This window comes from Elephantulus edwardii, unplaced genomic scaffold (assembly GCF_000299155.1).
Source record: "Elephantulus edwardii isolate Elephantulus edwardi_28Jun2011 unplaced genomic scaffold, EleEdw1.0 scaffold00094, whole genome shotgun sequence".
NCBI lineage: Eukaryota > Metazoa > Chordata > Mammalia > Macroscelidea > Macroscelididae > Elephantulus > Elephantulus edwardii.
This window is the reverse complement of record NW_006399844.1, coordinates 7,698,587-7,722,665: the sequence shown is the minus strand read 5'-3', so window position 1 is coordinate 7,722,665 and position 24,079 is coordinate 7,698,587. Positions and strand designations below refer to the sequence as shown.

Here is a 24,079-nt window from a genome sequence, read left to right as displayed (position 1 = left end):
GTCCACTCCACATGTAGCCTTCGTTCTGGACTCCTGTCATGACAAAAATACCTAATCATATATCCCTTTTAAACAGTTTTCTCCCTCATCTGTTTCAATGCAGTATACATTATTTATCCCATCTTTCTCAGTCTTCCCTCAACCCCAGTGTCAGTCCTGCTTTACAGTATTTCATCATTATTCTTTAAGTGCTACTTTTCCTACACAGCAACATGTACAACACTTACTGTGTATTTTCCATATATCAGCCATTTCTCCAAAGAATCTTGGTTCCTTTTAATGGAGAATTAGGACCTCTTGCCATTTCTTGCTGTTTGTAGGTTAGTCAGTGTCTTAGATTTCCCATGCTCTACCTCCTCTCTCCCTCCACGACTCTTTGCTTTGAGCTCCCCCTTCTTACTCTCTTTGAATATGTTCTGTGTCTAATAAAATTTTGAGTACCTTCTATTTCTAATAAAATTGAAATAATTCAACAGTGAGTATTTGGTGAAAGGTGGTAAAGATTCTCAATTGGTGAGGGAGGCCCCAGGGAGGGAAGTTTACAGAGTAGAAATTAGGACAGTGAATGTACAAGTAACAGTTATATGTACCAGGAATAAAAGAGCTTTAAACTTTTTTTTAACCATTGTCAGTAAGATGTTAATTTAGAGTAGTGCTAGCCATTCCTTTCAATTATGTTTGAAATAAAAGGAAGACATTTCATTTAGGCATCTTCAGAATTAAACATGGTTACATAATTTTCCCAGGGTTTTGGTTGAGGCTTGGGTGTGGGCTGTTTGCTTGGTGTGGTGTGTGTGTGTGTGTGTGTGTGTGTGTGTGTGTGTGTGTGTGTGTGTGTTGCTCACAATTGGGTGTGAGCTGATTGGATTTGACCTTGTATTGAAAAAGGCAGTTGGCCAGGTGCTCTGCTGGAGGAGGAGCAATCTCCTCTGTACCAGTCAGATCTGATTTGATGGTACATACAAAAAAGAATTAAAAAAAGAAAAAGGAAGTTGGTTGCCAATTTGGGGCTGGTATCCAATTTGGGCAGATGTGTGGAGCAGTTGGATTTGACAAAGGTGCGGCCCTCAGGCCTGGTTTTTAATTGTTTTCAGTCACTCGTTCTTCTAAGTGGTATAGCATTGGTCTGTCACTTTGCTTCACAGAGGTAACTCATGGTTGCTGTGAAGCTAAGTACTGTGAGACTGATGTGTCAAATGTGATAATGGCTATCCATGGTGGACAGTATTTGGTGGAACTCCCAGATTAAAACAAGCTTGGAAGCAGGAGTGGCATACACTTCTGAAATAGCTTGCCTCCAGAAACTATGAACTTAGAGATACGATGACAGTTATACAACAGGGTTCAGGGTTTTCTTTCATAGGGTTGCTATGGCTCATCTGTGATACTTAACAACAATAACAATTTAGTGCTAGACTAATTCAAGTTAAATCACTTTTTTCAGGAGGGACTTATTTATGCGATATATGATCCATGTTTATTGCTGCATTATTAGCAAAGGGATAGAAGCAATGCAAGTGCATATTAACAAATAAATGGATAGAAAAAATATGGTACATTGACACAGTGTAATACTACTTAGCATTGAAAAACTATGAACTCTTAAAACATTACACAACATGGGTGGACCTAGAACACATTATACTGAGTGAAATATCTCAGTCCCAAAAGGACAAACACTGCATAATATCGCTGTTATACAGGGCTGACTTGAGAGTTTGGAAGGAGAATAGGAAAAGATTGGATAGATGATGAAAACTGCATTAGAACAGATAGGGGAAGAACTGTTTGGAAGGAATATATGATTAGGCAGTATATGTATGGCAATAATCTGGAATAAGAGGCACTTTGCAAATTGGACTGGGGAAGGGAGGAAAATGTGCAACAATGAATGAATTAAAAAAATCCCAAAAATCAAAGTAAAAGGAAGGAAAATCACGTTTAGGTAAATAACAAAGCCAAATGATTTTATGGAATTTTTCAGGGCTACAGAAGTGTGTGAGTTACGATACTTTGAATCCTGGAGATGTGCAAACTACTATTTTATTTTTGTTGCTCAGTAATCCCTGATATGAGGAAGCTTCCTAAAGTTAGTTTTCAGAGTCATTTCAGCATGTGTTTGCTCTAACTGCAAATATATCTTAGAACAGAGATCATTGTTCTCTGTTCTTACAGATTAAGAATTATTATTCCACATTTCATTAGGTAGTTGTGGTAGTTTGCAGACTAAGAAACTCCCTCACCCTGCTTTTAGCTGCTGGATTTGTTGAGGCTTAATGGCTTCTCCAACTTTCAGGGAGCTTTTAGCGTCAAAAACTTGGATAGCACTTTGGATATGTAAAGTGTGAACTTTAGTGATACGACAAGGTAAGAGCTTTATTTCCCAAAGACTTTTGTGAGCCTCTTCACCAAAAATTGTTACATATCAGAGTTCTTCATGGTCTTGTACTTTCAGGCTTGAAGAAAAGAAGCACACACACAAATGTATCATTCCTTGCCCTAGTACTTTAAACTGTTGACAAAACTAGTTCTGGATTACAGCTGATTAGAAGGTAGAAATAAAAGCAGTATAACCTTGAGACATTGTGTCACTGGCTTGGATTCTTAAAACAATACTCCTAGGAGACAGTTTAAGGTGATTGTCACAGTCCACAGAGACAATATTCTACATCCTACTGTTGTGAATAACAGCCGGGATCTTAAAAGTGAAAAAATGAAGTAGTATGCAACATTGAAAAATAGTGAATTTGTGAAACATTTAATAACATGGATGAATTTAGAGGACATTATTGTTGTTGTGGACCATTGAGTCAGAGCTGATTCATAGCTGACTCTCCTGGGAGTTTTCAGAGGCATTTAATTGCACAGGAGGAGATTGATCATCCTTCTCCTCAGAGCAGCGCAATTCCTGTCACACTGATGGAATTGCAACTAATGGCTATGATTTGAATGAAAGTTTATAAACCAGATTAGTTTTCCATTCAATCATTCATATACATTTTGTTTTATAACAATAATTACAACCCTCTGGGTCAACCCTGACTTTCTGGAGATGTTCCTTTCCCCTTTTCTTCTTTCCTTTTCTGTTAAACATTTTCAAATGGCCACTAATTATGCTTCCTTAATAAACTTTTTTCACTTGTTTTGCTAAATTAAACTGAACAAATAGTTAGAAGTACTCCCAAGGTAATCACATTTTTCCTACTTCCTCCCAATAATTCTTGTTTCACGAAATCCTTTTAGTTTATCCCTTCTTCCCTACAGGTCTTTTTCCTTGGGCAAATTCTGTGCATTGTTTGGTGGAAAGTCGAGTCACAAGGATGAGTTTTATTCCAACTGGAAGGGTAACTTAAGCGCCAGTGTGTCAGACCAGTATGCTTGGCCATTTTTATAATTTTGTTCCACATATTTTGTCCTTTCTGTCCAGGACTTCTGTGATCCCTTCTAGAGCAGTAAGCAATGATTGGTATGTATCATCAGAGCTTGGGTTCGTGAAGTTTGTAGTTTGGCTAGTCTGTTAGTTCTTTGGACTAATTGTTTCTGTGCATATTCCCCACACCCCACACCCCATTCTTTGTATAGGGAGAGACCAAAATTGTGTCTTAGTCACAAGTGTCTAAGACCCAACCTCTACCTGATAAAATAGGTTATGGAATATTGTCATCATAGAATATGTTATGCCAATTGACATTGTTGTCTCTGGAGACTATGTTCTTGAAGAACTCATTCCCTTAGGATGTTGGGCTATAATTTAGCAGTTTCTATTACTGTACAATTGACTTTGTTACAGAAAATACATTTTTTACATATACTAATGGCCTAGTGGTAAGGAGCTGTGCTACCAACCTGAAAGCACAACTTCTCATCCATCAGCAAAAGAAAGATGGGCACTCTATTCCCATGTCATTTATTGCCTCCGAAAACTTGATGGAAAGTCAGCTATGGATCAGTTTTGACTTAATGGTACATAACAACAATGATATGAATGGCTGCCTCTGAAAATCCACTGGAAGGTCAGCTATCAGTTGATTCAAACTCGACAGTATACAGCAATATGATTGGCAGCTCTGGTTGCCTGGTAGGTAGGAAGTTGTGCTGCCAATTCAAAGGTGGGCAGTTCAAATCCACCAGCTGCTCCTAGGGAGAAACCTCAGCATTTTCCTTTGTGATGTGATTTACACCCTCTGAAAAACACAATTGAGGCTCAGCTATGAATCGATTCCAACTCAGTGGCAGTGAAGTTGAATATAAATGGAACTCTAGTGGCCAAATGTTAAGGAATTGCCCTGCCAACCTAAGGCACCAAGTTCAGATCTGATAGCTGCTCCACAGAAGAAAGATCTTCTCTTGTGATTTATAGCCTCTGAAAACCTGCTGGAGAGTCAGCTATGAGTCACTTCCATCTTGACTGACACATGTAACAACAATATGAATTTAGAAACTTAATATGGTCATGAATGTAGCTCCTTTTACCTGCATATTACCAGTTTATGTGTGTAAAAAACAGTATGACTGGTATGGGGCCAGCAGAGTTTGGCCTTCACTAAAACTGCAAGGAAACTTCGACTTTTCCTCACTTTTCAGCAAGCAAGGTTGTGTCTACCTTCTCAAATAATTTGTTCAGCATACAGATTGAATAGATACAGAGAGAGGATACAACCCCAACACCTACCTTTCTTAATTTTAAACCATGTAGTGTTTCTTGCTCTCTTGCTCTGTTGTAGGTTTTGCATGAGCTCAATTAAGTATTCTGTGATTCCCATTCTTAATGTTAGCCATAATATTTTAGGACCCACACAGTCAAATGTCTTTCCATAGATATTAAAGCATAAACAGATATTCTTCTGGTATTCTTTACTTTCAGCCAGGATCCTTCTGACATCAGCATTGATATCCCATGACCTTGTGCAAATCCTGCTTGAACTTCTGGCAGTTCTTTGTGTACAGTTCTGGTAATTTTGAATGATCTTCAGTATTTTACTTGCATGTGATATTAAAGCTGTTGTTCAGTAATTTCCACATTCTATTGGATCACCTTTCTTTGGGATGGGAATAGGTTCTTTCTCAGTCACACCACCAGACAAACTGTCCTCCAAATTCCCTTGCATAGACTGAGGAGTGTGTCTAGGGCTGTGTCTGAACACTTGCTACAAACAATCAAAGAATATAGATTGCATCTCAATGTCAAGAAAACAAAGATTGTCACTGGATCAATGAGTAACACATTGATAGATGGAGAAAAGATTGAAATGGTCAGCAACTTCATCTTCCTTGGGTCCACAATCAGCACCTTTGGTACCAGCAGTCAGTAAGTAAGGAGACATACTGTGCTAGCAAAGTCTGTAGTCAGGGACCTCTTCAAAGTATTGAGGAGCAGATATGTTAGGTTGAGGACTAAGGTGCATCTGATTCAGGCCGTCTGTAGTCAGGGACCTCTTCAAATTATTGAGGAGCAGATATGTCAGGTTGAGGACTAAGGTGCATCTGATTCAGGCCATTGTCTTTTCAGTCACTTGCTATGCAGCTGAGAGTTAGACAGTGAATAAGGATGACAGAAGAATTACTGATGCCTTTGAGCTATGTAGTGTTGGAGAAAAGTACTGAACATCTCATGGACTGGGGAAAAAAATTAAGTCTTGGAAAAGTTCCAGCCAACTGCACTTAAAGGTGCAATTCCTTTCAGGCAAAGATAATAAACCTTTGTCTCATATACTCCAGGCATGTTATTATGAGAGGCTGCTCTTCAGATAGGGACATCATGCTTGTAAAGGTAGAGGTTCGGCAAAAGAGAGGAAGAAGCCCAACCAGATAGAGTGACACAGTGACTGCTGGAGTGGGCTCAGGTTTGCCAGAAATTATGAAAATGGGACAGAATAAGGCAGAATTCAGATCTGTTGTTCATACCGTCACTGTGGGTCATACTTGACTCGATGAAACCTAACACAACAAAAGACAACAAGAAGAGGTCCCCATCAGCATTGTCAGCAGCACAGCTTCTTACCACCTGGCCACCAGAGAGCTCCCTAGAGATGTACTACACCCAATTAAAAATGCTTGAACCACAGCATGATTTAAAAGCTGGATAAGTCAGCCTGTGTCAGGGGTGGGGTCACATAGTCTGTAGGGATTTGTGCTACTAACCCAAAGGTGACACCTCCTCACTGGTGGTTTGAATTCACTATCTACTTCAAGAGAGAAAAATGGGCCATCTCTTCTCTTGGAATTTACAGCTTCTGAAAAGCCCGCTGGAGGGTCAGCTATGAATTGATTCTAACTCCATGGCAGTGAGTTTGAGGGGAGAGTTCTGGTAGTGGTTTTACGGGGTTTATTTGGGGCTTGGGGGTGGTTTTTTTGGTGGGTTGTTTTGTTTTCGTTTTTTTTTTTGTTTGTTTTGTTTTAGTTTTTTGAAATGGAGGTTGGAAAGGAAAGTGGCAGAACAAGCAGAGACAGATAGGAAATTCCAGAAGATGAAACTGCAGAGAAGTAAACTCTAGAACATTGATTTTTTTTGCCCTTGCCAGAAATAAAGATGATTTTCCCTTCCTCCTTTTCCCATTTAAAAAAAAAAAATATATATATATATATATTACGAGGCGGTTTTCTTAGCTATTTTCCCCTCCCCTTCAGTCGTCTTAAACTCAAGCATTATAACACAACAGCCAAGGATTTCTTATCAGCATAGACTTACTTATCTTGTGCAGAAATGGTCCTTTTTTAGATGCCAACCAGGAAACAAAGACTATGACATCACAACTCTCATTAATAAAACCTCTGGAAGCCTCCGTTAGGCTAGCTTGGAGGGAGCAGTGAGAAAAGTACTTTGGCGTTTTCCCAGTGGAAACAAGGACTTGTTCCTTAATTAAAAGTAGTCTGGTACTTGTGTGACCATCCCAGGAGAATTTGAACACCTTATTTCTGTGCTCACTGTCTGTCCCCCACTTAGGTAGCAGACCTCCTACCTTAGCAGCGGCAGTAGGAAAACTGACTGAGAATTCACATGGCGGTTCTGCCAGAGAGATCTTTTTCTGTCTGATGTCTGCAGCTTACTTGGCCTGAGCTCCAAGTGACTTCTTGACTCTGTTCAGAAGAGTTGAATTTTGAGTCTTTCAGAAGGAAGTGCTAGTGTTGATTTCTGGACTTAATTGTGCTTCAGGAAATAAATAAAAGCTGCAAAATTATATTGGAATTTATAGTCGAGAAAAGCAGATGGTAATAAAAATATGTGGGCAGTTTGAAATTTTGTTTTGTTGAGTGCCCCCCACCCCCACCAATGGAAGGCCTGTGCCTAGCTGCTAGGCCTAGAGGAATGCTTTATACTGTATATCACTACTTTCTAGAATAGATTGTGGAGGGAATTTGCTTCCTTCTTGTTTGGTAACAATCTGACCACCACTTACCTCCCTTCTACCCCCACCGCAGTGGGTATCCATTTCATCCCACCTCTGCCCTAGCAGAACCTGATTGTTGACTTCAGTGAAATTGGTCAGAGGACTTTAAATCTCCTTAGTACTAGAAGGCAGTCTTGAAAAGAATGGCAGAGGGGTCCAAGAACACTTTAAAGGGAAGAGCCACAAATTTGGGGCTGTATTCTCAGTGCAGGGGATGCCAGTGAGAAGAGTATTTTAAATGTAGTGGATTCTGGTTGAGGACATAGCCATTGAGGCCCCAGGCTTTGTTGTTCATGCTTTCCTATCCATGCCAAAAAGTGACTTTCTAGAGTAAGATAAACACACAACACGCACCAGTTAATGTCATTTTAATTGCAGGTCTCGGCATTTAGTAGATGTATCAGAGATTGGAATGAGTTCTTTCATAGATAACTCCTTCCAAAAATTGGGAGACATAGTAAAAAAGCTATCTGCAAAAACAGCTGAGTGAATGGATTTCTTTGTGTGTCTCCATCATAACACTATAGATATGAGTATTTCTGGAGGTTTGAGAACTTTTGTATGTACATTAATGTCTTTTCAATTCTAAGTTTCAGAAATAATAAAGATGGCAAAGTATAACAAAATATTGCCCCCAACTAGCTATTGTTTGCATTTTAGGTGCTCTGGAGTATTTACATTTTTAATTAAACAAATAAAAAACTGAAAGAGTTTTTATTTATGTGTTGTAAATATACAGACATGATTTATATGTTGCTGTTTTGGTGACTTTTTTAAAAAGCACATGTTGTTGTTGTTGTTGTTATGTGCCGTCGAGTCGCCTGCGACTCATAGCGACCCTATGTACAACAGCCCTAAACTCCGCTCTGTCCTGTGCCAATCGCACTGTCTCTGACACTCCCATCCCAATTATCCCAGTCACTGAATCAGTCCACCTCATAGAGGGCCTTCCTCTCCTGCGCCGTCCCTCCACCCTCCCAAGCGTGATGTTCCTCTCTAAGGACCGGTCTCTCCTCACATGTCCAAAGTAAGTTAGACGGAGCCTCAGAATCCTTGCCTCCAAGGAGCCACCCGGTTTAACCCTCTCCAGGACAAATCTGTTTGTTTTCCTAGCAGTCCATGGTAGTCTCAATACTCCAGCACCACAGCTCAAAGGCATCAATTCTTCTTCTATCCTCCTTGGTCATTGTCCAACTCTCTGATACATAACAGGTGATTGCGAAGACCATGGCCTGTATCAGATGCACCTTAGTCTCCAGAGAGACACCACTGCTCTTCAGCACTTTGGAGAGGTCCCTAACAGCAGACTTTCCCATGGCAATGCGCCTTTTAATTTCCTGGCTGCTGGTGCCAAGACTGTTGACTATGGAGCCAAGCAAACTAAAGCTGTGTACAATCTCTATCTCTTCACCATCCATCCTGATGCTGCCAGTTGGTCCAGTGGTGAGAATCTTAAATATGAGAATAAGATTCTTAGTAATGTTCTAGGTTTCTTCCTATTTAACTGTGTAGACCTATCTGCTTCTAAAAACAAATAATTCTTCAGGAGTCTACATCATGTTACTGAGGCCAACAAATGGATTAAGAAAACTCTTTCTTTGGACTTTTATGAAGTCTCTAGTGTGGTCTCTAAAAGTGTTGGATTAAGGATTCCTTTTGTTCTACTTCAGAAGGCCACAATAAAATTTTTACTAGCTGAGGAGCATCTTGGTACCCTCTCTTAATAATTTGTGTGTGTCTATTTGTCTCTGAATAATAACCATTGGGAACCTTACAGCCTCCTGCTTCCTCTGTGTAGCTCTCCCCTCCACCTTGCCCCAGCTATCATACCTGAAGTTAGAGGTTTAAGCTCTGACTTTGGAGATTATTAAACAAACCTGCATCTCAATCCTGGCTCTGCCAGCATTAAATATATTTTATGACAGACCTCAAGTAATAATTTGGCATTTGTGCAGCCATCAGTTACCTGTGGGGCACCTCCAGAGTATTAGGAACTATTCTAGATAAACCTGCGAACAAAGCAAACCAGCTATCAGAACAGGAGAAAAGAAAACAGGTACAAAATGGGGGTAGTAAGGTGATGGTAACAAGTTGTGGAAATGGACATGCTGCTTTAGATACAGAAATCAAAAAAGCCCTGTTTTGAAGAAGTAACCTTTAAGCAGAATTCTGAATGAAGTGAGCAACTAGAAGGCAGACTGACAAGTGGGGCAGACCCTTTTCAAGGGAGTGGTACGTGCAAGACCCTGAGGTAAGAATGTGCGGGACACATCGGAGGAAGTGCAAAGAGACAATTTTGACTACAAGTCCAGTTACCAAGGTAGGGCAGGGGAAGTTAGAAGACAGAGACCAAAGAGATGATAGTAACAGACTATAGAGGGTCTTGTGGGTCAGGTTCGAGTTTTGTATGTTATTCTAAGTGAAAAGAGACTTGTCATGGAGATTTTTTAACTAATGTAACTTCAATTAAATAAATTGCTCTGCCTGCTATGTGGCAGTGTGGATCATAGTCTGGGTGATGAAACCAAGGCCATTTAGAAGCTATTGTCGTCATCCAGGCTAGAGATGATGAGATGACAAGTGGAGTTATTGCCTATCCGTAAGAAAGGTGGTGAGACCTAATTAGGAAAATATCTCTAAGGCCTCAATCTAGCCCATTGCACAATATTAGGTTCCGGTGTTTCTAATCCCTTTTTCTTCCTTGGCATTTGCCCTCAGTTATATTAGGACCAAAGGGGATAAGTTCTTAAATGGAGAACCAGCACTCATATGGACAAGGATTGTAAGCAATACCACAATTTTTCACCCCAACAGACTTTTTTTCCTTGCGGCACTGTGATCATTCTGTTATCCCACCCACCAGAGACCTAAAAAGACCACATCTGTGCCAGAATTCTTAGGCAGTTGTGTTTCCTTGAGGCATTCAATCTAAAGTTCTTTTTACCTTTTCTATCTTTGACACAATTGAGCAGCCTCTTTTACAAAGTATCTTTTCAGTTACCTCTGCTTGCAAGCTGGAGCTTTCTGATAGTCATCATGACAAGGTAGTTTTACATACCTGAGAGGGCCCTCAAAGGGAAATAAAGAAGTTTTGTGGACTTTTCTTTTGTTGTGATGTGAAGCTTTCATATGCCACCCAGATTTCTGAGATTAGCAGTATGGGAAAAGAAGTTTCATGCATTCCACTTCTTTATACTTATTTGAGAAAAGCATGGTTTTGGTACACCTTGAGCTTATATTGACTGGGCTTGCTTCCCCCAGAAGGCCACCTTAGTGTTTGCTTATTTGTACTGTATGTCTTGTTGTAGATATTGCTGATGAAGCCCAGGCCATCTTGCCATAATGTGAGAGTCACAGTCCTAAACTGAGCAGCTACCAGCCCACTGTCTCTCTGCCTTACTGTGAGGTTTCTTTTTTCTTTCTTTTCTGAATCTAGGAAATCAAATTGTTTGATAGACTATAGGAAAGCTGAATCTTCAGAACTTCACAGACTGCATTTGCTTTACCAGTAACCACTTGTGTCTTTTAAGGAGCCCTAGTGGTGCAGTGCTTAAGCACTAAGGTGCTAATTGAAAGAGTGGCAGCTTGAGCCCACTTAGAGTCTCTGTGGGGGAAAAGCTCTGTTTCTCTGTTACTGTAAAGATTACAACATAGAAACCCCTGTGGGTACATTCTGTGTCACTCTGAGTCAATATGAGTAAAACATCAACTTGATGGCGCCATCAGGTTGGCACTAACAACAGTTAAGCATTTTAGAGTGCTGGTAATTAATTGTTTGGCTGTCTTAACCTGTTCCTGGTTTCTTCATTGAATGAGTTGCCTTGTGATCCATGACTTTGGTTTTTTTTGTTTTGCTTTGTTTCGTTTATTACAGTGTGAGTGACTGCCTCATGTTGTGTTGATGCCAATCTGCCATGCTAACCTGTCTACAAGGGCCAGGTGACCTGTCCTTTCAGCTTCTTTCTCACACGCAGATGAACACTGGACTTCAGAAATGTAAGTTAATCTTGGTTCCAGGGAAGGAACCTGGTTTTATTTTGACATCTGGTCTAGCCTAGAGACACTGCTGTATACCTTTACCTTGAACTTTGATACCTCCAAAGCATTCTTCAACAGAGATATCAGGAAAGCTATGAAGACTACAATGGGAGACATTTTACTGATTAAAGAGATCCTCTTAAATAATTGAATTGCCCAGTGTTTATTATCTTAACTTTGTTATCATTACCTTTCTTTGGAGCAGCACACAAATAAGAATCTTTAGATTACCTTTCCAAACAGTATTTCAGTTTGATATTCCATGAAGAATCAAAAGAAAACTCAGTTTAGGTTATTTACTATATATACGCAAAACAAACTACACTGTCCTATTGTTTTCAACTCTTTTACCATAGAGAAACTCTATTTTCATAGTTGAAACTCTACCATGGAAACAAACATTTCCTTTTAACTTTGCTCTCTGCTTTCTGAGCCAATGTGACTTCAGTTCACACCAAGTAAAGACGCTTTCACCACCAGAAGCAGTGGGAAACCAGCTCTTTTGTGTTTCTCTTGGTATATTTTTGCTACTACTACTCACAAGACTGTCTGTTAGGTTCCTATCTTAAACTGGCTGGAATTGGGGCTTTATATTTGAGGTTTTCCTACACTTAATCTTCCTGACCTTTTACTAAAGATGTGCTAGGGGAAAAAAATTGCATTCTTGGCTCATTACCATGTACAGTATCTTAACATATAAAAACAGCCCTGAGTTTGGAAATAGACTTTCCTTTAAGAAATGGAGAAATCAGTGAGGCATCTAGGCTTATTCTTGCTTCAGTACCTTCCCAGAATCTTCTGTGACAGGTGGCAGTAAACTTTTGGCTTTGTGGCCATATGGTCTCTGTTGCAGCTATTCAGCTGTGCTGTTTTAGAGAGAGCAGACATGGACATACTATGTAAATGAATGAGCATGTCTGTGTTCAAATAACATTTTATTTACAAAGACACAAAACAGGTGGACTTGGTCTGTAAGTCATAGTTTGCTGTCCCTTACAAGACTGTTCAAAAGTTAAAAGAAAAATAATCTAGCCTAGCCACTTGACTTTTTTTCTTTGAAGAAGCCTGGCTAATTCTAGAATTTGACAAGTGACACCAACTCCTGTATAGTAACAAGGCAGAAATCTGCAGTTGCCTGACACAATAGTCTAGTTTGGCTGTATCAACTTTATCTTCAGCCTTTTCTTATAAATGATGGGTGAGTGATGAAATTGTATCTATTTTCCAGCCAGCCAAATCAGTATGCTAACTACATCATGCTCCATTCTGGGCGCTTCCAGCAATACAACTAAAGAGGAAATACACTTGGAGGCAGAAGCTAAGTTTCTTTCTTTTAGATTCCTTAACGTACTTTTAACAGCTTCACTCAGAGATATGACATGAAAAGAATTCACTTAGAGAAGAACCAAATTGGCAGCTTTATATAGGTGCTGACATTGGTTTCCGTGTCTTTCGCGTCAAAGCAGCCCTCAGGTAGCATCTGCCAGCCACTAGACCCATTCTGGATTGTCAAGAATCAGGATATCCTCCTTCTCTGATTTCAAATTCACCTGTCCATTTTGGAGACAATATATATGATTCCCTCCAATTCTTACTGCTTTTTGTAAATATACCCATTACAGAGGAGAGAGCCAGTGATGTTTTAAAGTTGGCTTCCTTCTCTCCCTCTTCCCTCAAAATGTATAAGGGGAAAAAATTTGTAATGTGACTAACATGAAATATTTACAGTTAAGTTACAATAGAGCTTAAATTCTAAGGCGCAACCAAACAGTTCTTTAGCCTTAGCCCATCAGCTTTGTTGTTGTTGTTAGAAGCTGTTGAGTCAACTATGGCTCATAGCAACCCTGTGAACAACAGACCTCTACCTTGCAGCTGGTGGATTCAAAGTACATGTCTTTGGGTTGGCAGTGAGCTCCTTAACCACTCCACTATAGAGGTTGTAAAACCAGCTTTGTGATCTGCTACTTACCCTTTCCCTATCCTCCATCCTCAGGATGAACTTCTGTGTGGTTGGAAACACAGAACTCGGTGTTAAATGTGATTGTAAAGTATAGATATTTATAGCTTAATGTGCTTTGTACTGAAAGAGTTAGTTTAGGTTGGGTAAGAAAGTAGGTAGACCAGGTTTCAGGAAGTGAGATATATGGGTTCTTGATTAGCACTCAGGAGTCCTGGTGGTTAGATGTTGAAGTGCTAACTCAAAGGTCATTGGTTCAAATCCACCAGCTGCTCCATAGCAGAAAGATGAGCAGTCTCCTCTCTGAATTGGAATTGACTCTGGCAGTGGGTTTGGTTTGTGGGTTTGGCCCAGCACTGCAAGTGACTTGTCTAGTAATCACTTTTCCTCGGGTTTCAGCTGTTAAATGTGCAGAATGATAGGACTGAAGCTGTTTTCTCCTTCCTAGATTTGTAGATTGCACTGAGTTTCCCAATTACAGATATGTAATGGGCTGCAGGATGGATTGAAAATCATGTGGTCCTACACTTGATAGAAGACCACAGTTGGTTGGGGTTAGGTTGATGACAACCTGAGGGTTTCTAGACTACTGTATATTCCATGATGGAGAGTCCTCAGCCATTTTGGAAATCTCTGCTTCCAAATTATGTTTCCCGCTGACCCATTCACTCACAGCATAAGAAATTCTGGTGGCCTAATACATAAGGAGTTGTGTTCAGTAACCAAAAGCTGTCCCTTTCTGGCAACTCAGATCAACCAGCAGCTCCAGGGAAAGATGGGCAACTCCACTAAGGCCATATACAGCCTCGCTAACCTGCTAGAGGGTCACCTGTGAGTGATTTTCAACTAAGGCTTTGAAATGTTTTGTACATTATCTCCCAGTGACCCAGAGAATGTACTACAAAGCATTTTTCTATTTGTATCCTCAAGCTTCTGCTCCTGTTTTTCCTCAGCTAAAGGTCAGATATGTAGTAGTAGTTCAGTAAATACTAACTTTGGGTGATTGAGGTGACTAAAGGTCCGTAGTCCTTGAATCTTTTAAACATGTTTACATTGAGACTTAGAAGTAACATTTACCTACTTTTACTGTTTCCTTGTATGCCTCTCTGCCCCCTAGTGGAAGAGCCTATAAATTCTAGATTGGCCAAAAGATTGGATAAATTTTGAAATAATACTTCTCATAGGCCAGGCACTATAGCAAGTGGTTTTATATATGGTCTCATTCATTTATTAATAATTCTACATAAGAAACTTTTATGTTTCCTAAGACTAAACAGAGCCTTTGTTACTTACCAAAAGCACATGGCTATTCATTGACAGCCTAGTGCTTACATAAGAACCAGACTCCCAAAATCTGTATTTGATGCACCCTGCTTGTGCTCCTCTACCTGGAGGTCTATGCTCCAGCTTCACATGTCTCTCATGTCTTCTGGCCTTTGAAATAGACGTAGAACAGACAACAGTACTCTCTACTCAGCTTAATTCTCACGCTTTAGACTAGAGTCCTGAAGCTGCTTTGCTCTGTCTGTGGCCACACTTCAGCCATACATGCCTGAATGAAAACTATCCATAGTTACAGTTCCTCTTTACAGTTATAGCATTTTCCTGTACATTGAATCTCTTAATAATACTTTGAAGTAAAAGAGCAGCTACACCCCATTTATATAAATTAGAAATGACTGACACTGAGTAGTTAATAAAATGCCAGTGCTTAAATCCAGATCTTTCTAACTTTCCAACTACAAATACCTTATTCTCTAAAGTGCATACTATCTCTAATAATGACACCATTGATATATTTAAGTTGCTTACAAAACTTTCTGTATTGCTGGCAGCTATTAAAAAAAATAAAGTATATTTTCACTATAAAAAAAAAACAACTGTTTCTGTATTGGTTATGCACTTAAGAGAATGCACTACAGTAGTGGAAATGGCAGCGGCTGCTGCAATTTGTGGGAGCCAGGTAAAACTAGCCTTGTGGGAGATTCGCATCCGCTTAGGTCAACGCTCAGTCGGCAGCCAGGGCGTCAGGGACTTCATAGAGAAAAAGTACGTGGAGCTGAAAAAGGTGAATCCTGACCTACCCATCCTAATCCGCGAGTGCTCTGGTGTACAACCTAAGCTCTGGGCCCACTATGCATTTGGCCAAGAAAAGACTGTCTCTTTGAACAACTTCAGTGCTGATCAAGTAATCAGAGCAGTGGAGAACGTGCTGAACGTGCTATATGGCAAAGTGTGAAACCTCAACTGATATTTAAAAGGAGCGGTCCAAGCCAGGGCTCTACCAAACTGAGTACAATATGGCAAAACATGTTATTCCATTCTCTATAAAGCTTGGGCTATAAAATGGTAAAAAAAAGAGAGAGAGAGAAGATGCTTACAGAAGAATAGTGACAGGGTGCCTATTCAGGAACTGATAATGATTTAAACAAAAAAAAAGGTTTTGAGAAAAGCTTACGATGTCTTAAAGGGTTCTTAAACTTGATGCGGTGAGTGGCCTTGAATTCCCAGAGTGTGGCTACTTTCTTGCCCACTATATTCATTTCATCCTATGCTTCTTCCTTAACAAAGATCCTGTAGCCCTGTGTTCATCTCCTCCATTATCACTTTTCTTTTGATTTCCTTATTTAACTATCCTCATCACTACTTTCAGCCACAGTTGAGGCAGGACAAAGAAATCTAATTGATGTCAGTAAGTGTCCACTGCATCCAGTACCAGGAACTGAGACCTTATACCCCATAATCAGGCCAACATACCCTCTTGCCTTTGCTAGAAAACAGCCAGAGAGTTGACACTGTCCTAGAACAAAGGAACTCTTTAAGTACCACTTTCTCTTACTTGGCTTTCAAGTAAGGAATGGGCATCTCTCATCCACCAATAAGGTATGGAATAAAACAACACACTGTACCATACCTTTCATTTCCTTTCTGAACTAAACCCCAGCAACTTCTATTTCCATTGGCTCAGCTGGAGCTCTGCTGTTCAGTTAGGTACAACCCTACTAAGAGTGCTTACTAGGTATATACTACTACATGCCTGCTCTGGATAAGGCAGCATGCTAGGAGTGTCACATGGTTTTAACCTTCAGGCACCTAAGTATATTGACTCACCAGGGCTGCTACTGATGAAATTCTAATGTCTTCAGTTGAGAGAATATCTATTGAGTGATCCCACACCTTTTTTTATATCTTCTTGTCAAGAAGAATATGAGGAATCTTAGAAAATAGACCCCACTTTATGGAGACTGAGGCTCATTGAAGGTCACTGGTTTTTAAGAAATAAAGCAAAACTAAGACTTTGCTTTTGGAGCTTTGATCACCAGGCAGTACTGCCTAGTGGGTGAGAGATTTCTCTCTCCTTCCTGCCCTGTTGTCACCGTCATATTCATCCTTTCCCAAGTTAGTCGTCTCACAAACATTTCATTTATTTATGAAGCATCTATTCTGTACTCAGTAAATAAAGCAGAGCCTTAAGTACATTGTTGTGCCTACTAAGTACAAGGAATTATGTCAGTACTTGAAAGCACAAACCACTTCCTTTCCATACCCTTTTACAAAGATTTGTCTTTTGAGTGTGAAACCAACTCTTTTTGCCCCTCCTGGACTTGAACTTCCTTTTCCTGCCTCCAAGAACAGCTTCTAAGCAGTTCCTGCCAACTAATCAACAGTGTCAGCAAATGAAGGCAGCTTTGCCTTTTTCCTTCTAGCTAGCTAACTAGCCTGCTTCTGTTCCAGTTGATGGCCAGTGATGTGACTTTGAATGAATTTGCTTTTGGGGCCAAGACCAGCTGAGGCCACAAGCGGGGCATTCAGTCATATTATTCCTTGGTCTGTCCTGGCTGCTGTCTGCAAATGGGGGAAGCCAGCCAGCTGAACTAGGCTCCCAGCCAAATCACTTTCCTTCTTCTCTGGATAGTCATTCACAAACATTTATTGAACACCTTCATTCAGCACACATTTATTAAGCACCTTCTATGTGTGCTCAAGAGAGCCCCTCTCTCAAAGAGAGGGAAGACAGAGCAAGGTCTCTTGCAGGAACCTGGCATCCTTAAAGAGCTCTTGTTCTCAGAACCTTTTGCTTTTGACTGGAAGCATGACATCCGCTGGAGCCCCCTGATGGGAGGCAACAGGAGATGAGAACAAAGAGACTGTTAACATTAATGAGGAGGCACATTGAGTGGGTATATCCGCAATCTCCAAAGGAGATCCTCCAAAGGAAGGCAGGTTTTTCTCTTTCATTTTGGAAAGTGACAGCTGACATGGGCCAAATATAGACTATTTTTGGCTCTTAGGACTTAAAGATTCTCTGAATCCTTTCTTTTCAGTTCCCTCCCCACTGTCCTGTCATTATTGTCTTCCCTCACAAGCAAATTAATAAAGTCTTTTGATCTTCACCCAGTCAGGCATAGACTAAGCCATGAACTTGTGACATGGGCATAGGGGAGGGATGTTGGCAGCCTATTCCTCAGCTTCTGTAAAAGAAGCATCCTGTCCACTGTGCCAAGTTGCCTATCCAGTGAGCATGGTGCCCCAGCTGCCATGGCTGTAGGGAAAGCTAATGCCTGACTACTGCAGAGAGCAGAGTGCTCACTCTGGGAGCCTTCTGTACCAGAGAGTCATGGGGAAGGGGCTGAGGGAGCCGTAGAGTGCATTCTTGCGACCTTCAAGCTCCCAGACCATTATGGGCTGATAGGAACTTGGAGAAAGAATTCTTGGTTATTTCTCTGAAAACTGATCAGGTACTGAGATTAAGAAAGAGCTGCTTTACCATTCTGATCCGTATTTACTTTTTTTTAAATATTGAAATTCTGGTAGGATGTGCTCTTAAAGTAATAGTGAGGATTCACTGAGGTAGCCTGCTGCTTAGAGCAGGACCTGGCACACCCAAGGCCACATGAAATATTAACAGGGTGCTTGTTATTGTGGGGCCTGAGGCTTTGTCTAAAAGCTTGGTGTGGCCTCTTAATCACATCCTCACCCCAGACACTCACAAGGGGTATCCAGAGGGGCTAGTTGGCTTGGCACTGATGAGCTCCCTTTCCCTCTTTGCTCTCCTCCCCCTTCTTTCTTTCTCTAGGGGACACTACACAGAAAATGAGAACTGCTCACTATCCTACCCCAGCCGAATTGGATGCGTATGCTAAGAAGGTCGCAAACAACCCACTGACTATAAAAATCTTCCCCAACAGTGTGAAGGTTCCCCAGCGGAAACACGTTCGTCGTACTGTGAACGGCCTCGACACATCAGCCCAGCGCTACAGCCCTTACCCGACTCAGGCTGCCACCAAGGCAGGCCTGCTTGCCATTGTCAAAGTGCCAGCCAAAAGCATACTCAAAGACTTTGACGGCACCCGAACCCGGTTGCTCCCTGAGGCCATCATGAACCCCCCAGTGGCACCCTATGCTACTGTGGCACCTAGCACTTTAACCCACCCCCAGGCCCAGGCTCTGGCCCGCCAGCAGGCCTTGCAGCATGCACAGACCCTGGCCCATGCTCCTCCCCAGACGCTGCAGCACCCTCAGGGTATCCCTCCACCCCAGGCGCTGCCCCATCCTCAGAGCCTCCAGCAGCCTCAGGGCCTGGGCCACCCACAGCCTATGGCCCAAACCCAGGGCTTGGTCCATCCTCAGGCCCTGGCCCACCAGGGTCTCCAGCACCCCTCCAACCCCTTATTGCATGGAGGCCGGAAGATGCCAGACTCAGATGCTCCCCCGAATGTGACCGTGTCTACCTCAACTATTCCCCTTTCGATGGCGGCCACCCTGCAGCACAACCAGCCCCCGGACCTGAGCAGCATCGTGCACCAGATCAACCAGTTTTGCCAGACGAGGGCAGGTATCAGCACTACCTCAGTGTGTGAGGGCCAGATCGCCAACCCCAGCCCCATTAGCCGCAGTCTGCTCATCAATGCAAGTACCCGTGTATCGACCCACAGCGTCCCTGCACCAATGCCTTCTTGTGTGGTCAATCCCATGGAGCACACCCATGCGGCTACAGCTGCATTGCCTGCCACAGGCCTTGTCAACCTGCCCACAGGCATCTCTCGTGCCCCTACTGGCTACCCTAGCGACCTCAAGTCAGTCGCCTGGAACCAGCACCAGCTGGCCCACCTACAGCAGATGTGCAGCGAGGCTGGTGGGACATCAGCAGCCCCTAGCCTAACAGGCAAGCATGCAGCAGGACGTGAGTTGGCAGGGCCTGGCTTTGTGGGCAAGCCCCCTGCCTACCCACAGGAACTCTGCCTGGCACAGTCCTTCCATCTGAAGCCACCCTTGGAGAAGCCAACCCCATCCCCACCAGTCAATGGCCTGGCAGCTCCACTGGCCTACCCCAATGGTCACTATTTTCAACCCCTGTGGAACAACATTCTGCCCACTCCCAATAGCGACAGCTCGGGGTCTCAGGACCTCACCATGCCCTTCCATGGTGGGCAGCCTGCAGGTGCACCCCTCGACTGTGCTGCTGCTGGGGCCCACTACCGAGCAGGGACCGGGGGCGGTCCAGTGGCCAGCCAGAACAGCTTGATGCAAACAGTGGATTACCTAAGTGGGGATTTCCAACAGGCCTGCTTCCGAGAACAGAGCCTGGCCATGCTGAGCAAGGCCCACCGTGCCCCTGGCAGTCGTGCCCCTGATCCCACAGATAGTCGAAGTCTTCATATTCAGCACCCAGGGTACAGATAGGTAGTCCTGGTGCCCTCCACAAGATATACAACATACATCACCCCCTCCTAGGTTTAGTCTTACTTTTGAGTAACTGGATAGTTTTAAAAGTTTTTGCTCCTCCAGTGTGATCATTCTTAGATGTCTGAGAAAGGGAATTTGGCAGGATCTAATTGAGGGCAGAGGTAGACCAGACCCTTGGAGCTCTCATACTCCTCCAGCCCCAGCAGGCTTTTCTCTCCCTCCTGTCAGTCCCTCCACTGTGGCCATCCCCCAGCAGCTTCCTGTCTTTGCTTCTTTCTCTTAAGATAGATAAGGACTATGGGAAAGACCCTAAAGTGATGTAGGTGTCCAGCCCCTTAAGCTAGACTTCTCCCTCTTCTCCTTTTTAGGACTAAGAAGCCAGACATTCCAAGTCTTTTGGGAACCAATTCCTTTTTCACCCAAAGACCTCAAATTGGAACCAACCCGTCTTCATCTCTCCATTCCTCAAGACTTTGTTTTGCATATTTACCAAGCCCACTGCCACTGTCCTTGCCCCTTCTACTTCAGGGGCGTCCTGGAGACACTTAGCCATAGTCTTGGGACATGGAAAAGTATGTATTGGCATCTTGGTTTCTTGTTTCCAGCCTTAGATAAATTCCATTCTGGAGGCTAGAAGTAAAATCAAGGTGTTAATAGAGCCATGTCCATTCTTGAAGTTCCCAGGAAGAAGTTCTACTTGTCTTTTTCTACTTTCTAGTGGTTGCTGGCATTCCTTGATATTCCTTGGCTTGTAGTTACACCACTCCATCAAGTGTTCCTAAGATCCCTTTCTCACTGTTGTGTCTTTCCTAACTTCTAAGCTGCCCTCCTCTCCCAAGCTCTCCTCAAACAAAAAAATTACCTTACTCATGGAATTAGGTAAGGGATGATCACACTGGATTCTGGAATTAAAAACACCAAAAAAAAAAAAAAAAGTTAAAATGCATTTGGTTCTGTCTACACTGGCTAAGAATATTGCTCTACACTGTAATTTTAAATGTCTGTATGAATGTAGTGTGGGTTTGAATAGCATTGTCTGAGTGGCCCCACAGGTACATTTATCTTCTAGCCACCTCCTGTCGCAGTCCTTCAAGTTAAAGAAGAAAGGAAGAAAAAAAAAACCACAAAAACACAAAGCCTTAAGCTCTTTGAATTATTTCTTTACCAAATGAGCATGGTTCTAACACTGGAGATGGGCCTGCGCTGAAACAGCCCCTCTTATCCCTACCCATTTAGAGCACACCCCCACTCCATGCTCAACATGTCTTATTCCCAAATGACAACTAGTTGGCTAGAGTTTTAACTTTTCTGTAACTTTAGATTGTTTTGTTGTAAATTTTCGCACCCTTTTGTTAAAAGATGCACCCTTGGCATTTTTTTTAAACCAAAAACAAGCGAGTCCTTACCTTTCCTCTTGTCTCTGGGGAATGTAAACTAAAGTTCTTAAAGATTTTGGATTTTAAGGTTTTGTTCCATATACTATTGACTGTTCTTTAGCCAGAGATTCTTTAGTGATCTGAAGCAATGTAACTGACTGAAGACCAGTTTTTAAATTATGTGTTGGCAGATTGCCTTATATTTAAAAAGGGGGGGGAAAGACAAAAAGTTGCCTGATTGTGTTATGCCAAATGATAGCAACATGAAACCCTAATTTATTGTTCCTAATCGTTTTCCTGCTGTCTGTGAACACGGCGCCTCCTTGTCGCTGAGCCCTCAGGAGGACCTGCAGCTTCTGCTGCAGAGCTGCCTCCCAGGGGACCGGCCACCATCTAGCTCATCAGGGTCCTTTCCATGAGTCAGACTTCTAGAGCACCACTCTCCCCTTCTCCCTTGCTTGATAATCAAGCCAGGTGTTTTTGCTACCTTTTTTTTTTCCTTCACTGCCTCTTACCACAAGGTGGGCTGCCATTTTAGGAAGTTGGACTAAATACCAACTTGGGGGCTATAAGTCAGATAACCTCAAACCCATCTCTTCCTGTGTAGGGGGTGCAAGTCTGTAACTCACTCCCACCCTAGTCTGCATGGATAATGTACTGTGATTCCTCCTCCCTCCCCTACTACCTTCATCTTCAGTGTGAGATGTTTCCTGAGCTCCCCCTCCCCTGCCCCACTACACCAACTACCCCCCTAGCCAGCAATAAGGGTCCAGGCCAGGGCCTCCTGCCCACTCCCCATCTTCATTGCACACTACCCTTAGGGAATTAACTGGATTCCCCACTATCCACATACTGTAGCATTCATTCTCCATCTCCCTCACTTGCTCACCTGTGGTGGTTTATGGGTATGATGGGGTTTTTAAGATTATTATAAACCAGTAAAAACAAAACAAACAGAAAACCTCACCTTTTGACCTTGTCCTATTCCTTTAATTCTGTGACTGTTTCAAAGGATTTTTTTAAAGTTCCTAACTTGTCTCATTTGCTAGAAGGGGAGTAATTCCTGTTTTTAATTGAGGGGGAGGTGCATTTAGTATACATCCACTTAGATAACCTCCCATTATCACAGGGTGTAGAGTTACCTTTAACCCTTTCTATACTCTTACCAAGGATATTTGAGGGCTGCCAAAGGTCTGGTGTGGGATTGTTTGCCTCCCTCACTGTTGTTTTGAGAAAGGAGGATCTGGTTTGGTAGTGAAAGATTTCCCTCCCTTCTCCTGAGGCTTCAAACCTTTAGAATTTCTGAAGAGGTTAGAGATTATAGCAGCTATAATGCGAAAAAGTAGCTGCTTCCCATATATTTGTAGTATAGAACTTAATCCCTTTTGTCTCCCGGGAAGAAAAATCCAAAAGAACTTTTATCAGTTAACCCCATCCATTTCTTCTGAGGTTAAGTTTGGAGTAAGATATGGAGACAAAGGTTACAAAAGATTTTAAATTCAGGGAAGGTGATATCAGATTGTTGGCAGTAAAAACCTGTCAAGTGGCTCCCAAAATTCTGATGGTGTTTGAAGCAAGCTCTACTTTCTAAAGTGCCTTTTCCTGTGAGGTGTCCCTTTGTGAAAGCCCTTTATCTACTTTTCAGGCCACTCTTGTTCAAGAGCCAAATACATCTTAATTCTGCTTCCTGAGTTGATGCCTAGGCTCCTGACTTGTCAGGGTGGGGCAGGATCCTGTTCACCAGCGTGTTGAGTTTCAGTAGCAGTAACTACATGCAGAAGCATTCAAATGGTCTGGCCTATCTGGGTATGGGGTCAATTGCAAGGCCTCACTGGTGCACACACTAGAGAACTCCATTCCACCTTCTCTGGGATTGTGCAGCAATTGTGTTGCCTTCCCAGCAACAAAGGGAGCCAATCTTTAATGTCTGGGATGGTGAAGGGTGATTTGCTTCTATTCCCCAAGATGGAGTTGAACTGACATGTCCTCAGTGGGAGTTCATGGGGTGGGAAGGCAACATTACCCTACACCATGTCTAGGCTGCTGCTTCACAGCAATGGATTGATTCTGACCGGAAAAGAGTGGCTGGTGAAGAGTTGTCCAGCTCTTCTTATAAAGAGATACTTCACCCCAGCTTTAATGTGGAGGGAATGGAAGAACTACATATGGCCCGTAAAGCCACCCAAACTAGGAAACACCCATCTTATTTTATTAGACCCTTTCTATGGCTAGACAAGAATAAGGTTCATTTTCCTGAGAGGGTCCTGAAATCTACCTATTGCCAAAATTGAAAAGCTGTACTTTTAGCTCTTTAATCAATCTATCGAGGGATTGTTGTAGCTTAAAGCAGAATTCTGGTGGCGTAGTGGCAAGAAGCTGCAACTGCAATCTCAGAGATGCCCGGTTCGAATCCACCAGATGCTCGCTGGAGAAGGAGGAACAATCTCCTCCTGTACCAGTCAGATCTGATTTGACGGTACACACAAAATATAATGAAATAAATTTTAATTAAAAAAAAAAACCCAACAGAATCCAGGTCTTGTCCCAAACCAGCTTAAGGCTCACTGATTTAAGTTGATCCACTCTTTTGTTCTTGGTTCATGGACAAATGTAGATGATCACAGGAGCACATT

At 42.3% G+C, this 24,079-nt stretch overlaps 1 protein-coding gene and 1 pseudogene across 3 annotated transcripts in view; both read left to right on the top strand.

Moving 5' to 3' along the window:
* Positions 1-20,238, top strand: part of FAM222B (family with sequence similarity 222, member B) — a 70,107-nt gene extending 49,869 nt beyond the window's left edge. For 2 of the 3 annotated variants that reach the window (XM_006890965.1, XM_006890966.1), the window contains exons 2-3: positions 11,263-11,384; positions 18,461-20,238. In XM_006890965.1, coding sequence (XP_006891027.1) covers positions 11,303-11,384; positions 18,461-20,067 — 1,689 coding nt within the window. In that variant the 5' untranslated portion in view covers positions 11,263-11,302 and the 3' untranslated portion in view covers positions 20,068-20,238. The remainder of the gene's footprint in view (positions 1-11,262; positions 11,385-18,460) is intronic. The other variant, XM_006890967.1, reaches the window with a different exon arrangement.
* Positions 15,314-15,622, top strand: LOC102864328 (annotated as a pseudogene).
* Positions 20,239-24,079: the final 3,841 nt, after the last annotated feature.